This window comes from Otolemur garnettii, unplaced genomic scaffold (genome assembly GCF_000181295.1).
Source record: "Otolemur garnettii isolate 467f Iridium unplaced genomic scaffold, OtoGar3 scaffold00198, whole genome shotgun sequence".
NCBI classification, from domain to species: domain Eukaryota; kingdom Metazoa; phylum Chordata; class Mammalia; order Primates; family Galagidae; genus Otolemur; species Otolemur garnettii.
In genome coordinates, this window is record NW_003852593.1 from 390,404 (window position 1) to 397,154 (window position 6,751).

At 57.3% G+C, this 6,751-nt stretch overlaps 1 protein-coding gene across 1 annotated transcript in view; it reads left to right on the forward strand.

Moving 5' to 3' along the window:
• The window catches only part of IDUA (iduronidase, alpha-L-), a 14,896-nt gene extending 9,722 nt beyond the window's left edge, over nt 1-5,174 (forward strand). The window contains exons 3-14 of the mRNA XM_012812283.2: nt 822-907; nt 1,281-1,388; nt 1,621-1,716; nt 1,833-2,035; nt 2,135-2,314; nt 2,427-2,643; nt 2,888-3,100; nt 3,188-3,309; nt 3,391-3,516; nt 3,607-3,683; nt 3,994-4,094; nt 4,260-5,174. Coding sequence (XP_012667737.1) covers nt 822-907; nt 1,281-1,388; nt 1,621-1,716; nt 1,833-2,035; nt 2,135-2,314; nt 2,427-2,643; nt 2,888-3,100; nt 3,188-3,309; nt 3,391-3,516; nt 3,607-3,683; nt 3,994-4,094; nt 4,260-4,393 — 1,663 coding nt within the window. The 3' untranslated portion in view covers nt 4,394-5,174. The remainder of the gene's footprint in view (nt 1-821; nt 908-1,280; nt 1,389-1,620; nt 1,717-1,832; nt 2,036-2,134; nt 2,315-2,426; nt 2,644-2,887; nt 3,101-3,187; nt 3,310-3,390; nt 3,517-3,606; nt 3,684-3,993; nt 4,095-4,259) is intronic.
• Nucleotides 5,175-6,751: the final 1,577 nt, after the last annotated feature.

Sequence of the window (6,751 nt, forward strand, 5' to 3'; positions counted from 1 at the left end):
AAAAAAAAAAAAAAAAAAAGATTAAGGTGGTTGTCATCTGATGACTTCTGACCCCTCTTGGAATATAAGCCCTGTGGGAATTGAGTTCCATCTGGGATGAGTGCAGCAGGGGAGGCACCTTCTCCCTTTCTGCCCATCTGTGTCATAGGGAGTGTGGGAGGGGGATAAGGGTACTCCTGGGTTAAATTTGGGGCCCTGGCCTCTAGGAGGGGCAGAGAGGCAGGGTAGAATGCCCCCACCCTGTCCTGTTTTACCTTTCCTTAAGGACCTGCCCGCTTCATCCCACCTCAGAGCCTCATGGGTGTTCTGAGCCCACACCCAAAGTCTTCCATCTCAAAGGAAGAGGTGGAAGGGCTTTTGCTTGTTTTGGGACAGAATCTCACTATGTTACCCTTGGTAGACTGCCATGGCATCACAGCTCACAGCAACTTCAAACTCTTGGGCTTAGCGATCTTGCCTCAGCCTCAGTAGCTGGGACTACAGGCACCCACCACAACATCTGGCTATTTTTTGGTTGTAGTTGTCATTGTTGTTTGGCAGGCCCAGGCTGGGTTCTAACTTACCAGCTCCAGTGTATGTGGCTGGTTCCCTAGCCGCTGAGCTACAGGCACCAAGCCAGTGGGAGGTTTTAATGCACATACTAGTTGACACTACGCTATGTGTGGCTGATAGGCTTCCATAGTGTTGGTTAATTTTCAAGGGGAAGGACTCACCAGGAGACCTATATCCAAGTCCTGCATGGCAGCTCCCACTCTGCTGGAATGTGGCCAGGAGAGCTGGACTGCATTGGTATTGTCCATACTGATGTTGACTATCCACAGGGCGTCGGCTGGGCTGGGCTTGAGCTACAACTTCACCCACCTGGACAGGTATCTGGACCTTCTGAGGGAAAACGAACTCTACCCAGGTGAGTGGCTAGCTATCCCCTCTCAGCCAGGTGTCCTCAAACTATGGCCCACAGGCTACATGCGGCCCACCTGGAACATTTATCTGGCCTGCTGGGTGTTTCTGCCACCGCTGCCTGTCCTGCTTAGCAGCCGACTCGTCCCGGGGCCCGCAGTCCGGCCCTCCAACAGTCTGAGGAACAGTGAACTGGCCCCCTGTTTAAAAAGTTTGAGGACCCCTGCTCTCAGCCCATCTGCACCCCTCCCACTACCAAGCTCCTCCGGGTCCTTGCTGGTAGTTTGCTTAGGACTGGCCTTGGTGCTGGTCTTCTGGGGCAGGACATGGGGGTGGCAATGGGTGGTGGGCAGCAGGGCTGCCACCCTCCTGTGTTGTAGGGTTCGAGCTGATGGGCAGCCCCTCAGGACTCTTCACTGACTTTGAGGACAAGCAGCAGGTGTTTGCATGGAAGGATCTGGTTTCTCTTCTGGCCAGGAGATACATCGGTGGGCAGGGTGTAGGCCTTGGGGATGGGTGGATAATCCTAGGCAGGCTGTCATCACTCAGGTCACCCCATGGGACTTCTTTCTTAGGTCCCTTTGAGCCAGAGCTCCTGATGGCAGGGAGGATAGACAGGGTAGGGAGGGCTAGGATCAAAGCAGAGGCCCTTCCTCATGCCCACTGTGGGACTCCCTGGAAGTTGCTAGACATTCTGGTGACCACAGGGATGCTCTTTAGGGAGGTATGGACTCGCTTACGTTTCCAACTGGAACTTCGAGACATGGAATGAGCCAGACCACCACGACTTTGACAACGTCTCCATGACCACTCAAGGTGTGCAGTTCTTCTTGGGTCCTATCAAGCTGAAAGGGGCAGAGGAGGGCAGGAGGGAAGCACCGCACCCACTGGTCCCAAAGGGCTTGCATGCATACATGGCCCTTCCTGCATAGGCTTCCTGAACTACTATGATGCCTGCTCTGAGGGTCTGCGGGCTGCCAGCCCTGTGCTGAAGCTGGGTGGCCCTGGGGACTCTTTCCATGCCCCTCCTGGATCTCCACTGTGCTGGAGCCTTCTGGGGCACTGCCATGGTGGCACTAACTTCTTCACTGGGGAGGTGGGTGTGCGACTGGACTACATCTCCCTCCACAAGAAGGTATGCTGCCCCTCCATTGGCCCAGGACCCTGCCTAACCCCATCCCTGTCCCTGCCTGGTGGTAGCAGTGGTGTGAATTGACCTTGGTGACCCCTGCAGGGTGCAGGCAGCTCCATAAACATTCTGGAGCAGGAGATGGCCACAGTGCAGATGATACAGCAGCTCTTCCCCGTGTTCTCAGACACCCCCATTTACAACGATGAGGCGGACCCACTAGTGGGCTGGTCACAGCCGCAGACGTGGAGGGCCGATGTGACCTACGCAGCCATGGTTGTGAAGGTGGGCTGCACTCTGCCCTGCACTTCTTCCCCCAGAGCTACCCTCCTCCTGGGTGAAATGTAGGGATCAGTGAACACAGCAGCCGTGGTCCTAGCCGCCTGGTCCACCCCAGGTCATCGCCCAGCACCAGAACCTGCTGGTGGCCAATAGCAGCTCCTCCATCCGATATACGCTCCTAAGCAACGACAATGCCTTCTTGAGCTACCACCCGCACCCCTTCTCACAGCGTACACTCACAGCGCGCTTCCAGGTCAACAACACCTGCCCCCCCCACGTGCAGCTGGTGCGCAAGCCAGTGCTTACCGCCATGGGGCTGCTGGCTCTGCTGGGTGAGTGGGGGCCACCACAGACAGAGCCAGTGGGCCTGGCACACCCAGACAGGCAGGCAGGGATGTCTCCCAGGCTGGGGAGTGGGCCTTGAGGCAGGAGTGCAGGTGGGCTGCAGGCACTTTCTCTAGCTGTGCTGTTCCTGGCGCATGCCGGCTTCCTGCTCTGTGGGCTGCAGAGGTTGTGGTATGACCAGGCCGGGTGGGCAGAGGGGCTTCTCCAGAGGTGACAGCTGCCCCTCTGCAGATGGGGAGCAGCTCTGGGCCGAGGTGTCTCAGGCAGGCGCTGTTCTGGACAGCAACCACACGGTGGGTGTCCTGGCCAGTGCCCACAGCCAGGTGGGCCCTGTCAGTGCCTGGCGTGCCACAGTGCTGGTGTATGCAAGTGATGACACCCGCGCCCACATCAACCGTACCGTTGCAGTCACCCTGAGGCTGCACGGGGTGCCCCCCGGCCCAGGTGAGTAGGGTGGAGATCCTAGGGAGGTCTCTAGCTGCAGGCACTCTGAAGGGCGACCCAGTGAGGCCCCCACCTGTGTACCCACAGGGCTGGTATATGTCACCAACTACCTGGACAACCAGTTCTGCAGCCCCTACAGTGAGTGGCAGCGCGAGGGCCAGCCAGACTTCCCTTCTGCAGAGCAGTTCCAGCGCATGCGTGCAGCTGAGGTTTGCAAGGTGTATTAAGGTTGGGGTGTTGAGGATCACCAACCCTCTTCAAAGTCCCTGAGGATTTGCCTTTGTCCCCAGGACCCAGTGCGCACAGTACCACGCCCCTTCCCCACGGGAGGCCACCTGACCCTGCCCACCAAGCTCCCACTGCCCTCACTCCTATTGGTGCATGTGTGCGCACGGCCAGAGAAACCACCTGGCCAGGCAAGTGGTGCCTCCCCTGTCCCCTATCCCCGGGCCTGGACTTACCTCACCTCACCCCCTTTACCCTGACAAGGCCCCTCCTGACCCCAGGTCTCGCGGCTTCGTGCTCTGCCCCTGACCCGGGGGCAGCTGGTTCTGGTCTGGTCTGATGAGCACGTGGGCTCCAAGTGCGTGAGTGGGAGCCCCTACCCATTTGCACCCCAGCCCTTCTAGGCTGCATTGGCCCTGTGGACACTCCATGGTGGCAGCCAATCCCCTCCAGCCTCTCTGCTCCCTGTACCACATTGTATCCCTGTCACATCAACCCTGGCTAGAGGGCTAAGGGGCACCTGCAGGGACATTGAAGACAACAATTGTTCTCTTCCCTCTGCCCTGAAGTTCCAGGGAAGAGAGCCAGGGACACAGGGAAGGGTCTGCCCTACCCTGGCTTCAGTGGCCACTCTGGCCCCAGCCTTGGCCTTGACTCTGACCTCCCAGGTGCCTGTGGACATACGAGATCGAGTTCTCTCAGGATGGGGAGGCATATACTCCAGTGAGCAGGGAGCCATCAACCTTTAACCTCTTTGTGTTCAGCCCAGGTACAGCCACCCCTAGTGCCCTGGCCTTGGTGGTCCCCCTCTTGTACTTCCGAACAGTGCCAGGTGGTAGGACTGGGGCCTTTCAAAGTTTTGAGTCGGGGCTGTTGGACACAGGGTTCAGGTGGGCACATGCACCACAGCATGTGGGTGCCTTTGTGTCTCCAGACTCGGCTGCTGTCTCTGGCTCCTACCGAGTGCGAGCACTGGACTACTGGGCCCGGCCAGGCCCCTTCTCTGACCCTGTGCCATACCTGGAAGTCCCTGCCCCAGGAGGGCCACCAGCACCTGATGACCCATGAGCCTATGCTAACTGGTAACCTGGGGCAGCCAAGATGACGAACCTTTACTGATTGGCCAATGTGCCTGTGACCATCTGTCTCCAGCTCAGTCTGTCCTACCCTTTAAAGTGCCTTTGCACACAGCAGTGCTGGGCTGAGGCTCTGTGGGCCTCCAGGTGGGTATGAGGCTAGACCCTGAAATTGTAGCCTGGGGGGTACAGGCCAGCTAGAGCCAAGCCTCTTCCTTCCTCTCCCGTCCGGAGCCTGCCCCCAGCCTTGGCTGCTCACCCAGGGGCTCTGGCATAGTCCCTAGGAAGGGGCACATTCCTGTCCTTCGCTTTCTTGCTGCTCTGCAGAGTGGGGAGCTGAGGCTACATGGGAAAGGGGCTCCTTGCCCCCTCCCCTTGCTTCTTCCTCCTGTTCCTCTCCTCTGCTCCCTGCTCCTGCACCAGTAGAGGGTGGGATGGGGCATTCCTGCCCTGTCCAGACTGTGACCAACAGAAGAAAGGCCAGAAGTATCCACCGTGGCCTCTCGCCACCCCAGTGGGTCGTCATGGTTCCACATCTGGGCCCCAAAGAAAAAAGAGGGTCTGCCCAGAGCAGCATAATCTGGTGACTATAGAGATGGAGGAAGGCTGAGAAGCACTCCAAGGACATATGGAAAGGGGGCACAGCCAGCCTAGGGGCCCTGACCTCCTCCTACTGACTCTCTGCTCCTGCCCCCCTTTATCTATATGGGGAGCTTGTATCCCCTGTACACTTCAAGCCAACATGGGCCACCAGGTGTGGTTGAGAGATGTCACTTTGGCAGTCCTTCCCCTGAATTCCAGAGCCATAGCCCTCATCACATGGGGCCCCTGGGTCAGGCTCAGTTTTTTCCCCACCTCCTGGACCCCACATTAGTCTGGCTTAGGTGCCTGTAACAAGCACCACAGACCTGGTGGCTCAAACACCAGACACATTCTGCAGTTCTGGAGGCCTGAGGGGAAAGTGCAGGCAGAACTAGCTTCCCTGAGAAGCCAGGCTCGCTGTGCTCCTCTCCTGTGTGTCGTCCTCTGGTCTTTCTTTGCACATGTAACGACCTCTTCTCCTAAGGACACAGGCAGGCTGGATGGGGCCACCCTCATGACCTCATTGTAACTTAATCATCTTTGTAAAGATTCTCTCTGCAAATGCAGATTCATTCTGCGGTGCTAGGGGTTAGAGCCTCAATCTTGTGGGGACACAGTTAAGTATAGACAGGCCTTTGTGGTGGTTGGGATCTATCACCCAAAGAAAAATAGCTTCCCTTCTACCCAACAGTGGGAGCTAGAGGACCCTGTGGTCTGGGGTCATCTCAGTTTTCAGCTTCGTGGGAATGGGACTAGACTCACCTGCGGACACTACCCTTCTCAAACACAGCTGCCAAGCCAAGGCTTTGACCCTCCCCTCATTCCTGGATCTTTTGGCATAAAGAGCAGCAGACATTCAAAGTGTCCCCTCAGCTATGGAGTCATGTCATGAGCCCACTGCTAGAGGGTGGTGAGCTGGGCTCTTCCTTAGGAGGTGATGGGTGATCAGTGGGGAATTCCATGAGTCCCCACAGAGTGGGCTGGTGCCACTCTTAGCTGGAACAGCAAAGACAGATCTGAGCTGTGTGTCTCCTCTCCATGAGTACAGTAGCCCCTGATTGCTAGACAGCCATCAGGTTGCTGATGCGTCCCACATGGTCTTGCTTACGGGTTAGCTTTGGTTTTGGCTATGGCAGGTCTGGCTTCAAACTGCCATGAGCCAGGGAGGTCCACCTTGGTCAGCTATAAACAACCTCTCTCCCTGCCGCTGTGGCCACTTTGCCTCTGGGCCCATGGGACAGTCAAGAGGTGGCAGAAAGGGTCTGTCTTCATCATCCCCAGGGTGCTGGGCACCCTCTGGACAAAGACAGGTGTTTCTGCAGGGCTTGCCCTCCCCCATGCCTAGCCTATAAGCCCAAGGCCTACTTCTCTCCTACATCTCCTTGTCTATAAGCATCCTGTCTGGCCAGCTAGCCAACCTGGATACTGCCCATACAGAGCCAAGTGTGGGCTAACCATGCCCAGGGGTGGTGACTGGCAGCTGTGCCCTTCCAGGTGGCACAGTCAGCAGCAGGCGGGAAATAATGTCATGGAGCCTCAGAGAAAGAGTGGTGTGGGGGCTCGAGCTTCTGTCATGGGTTTTGCTTCCAGATGTGCTGGCCCAGACCTAGATAACAGATGTTCCTGGTGACTCTAGTGGACCAACGGGAGTGCAGTGTTAGACCTTCCCCAAGGCTATGCAATGGCCAGCCCCGAGCAGTTTAATAAGCAGAGAGTCAATTTTGACCAAGAAGGAAATGGCTTTCCTCTAGGATGCTGGGGGTCTGGG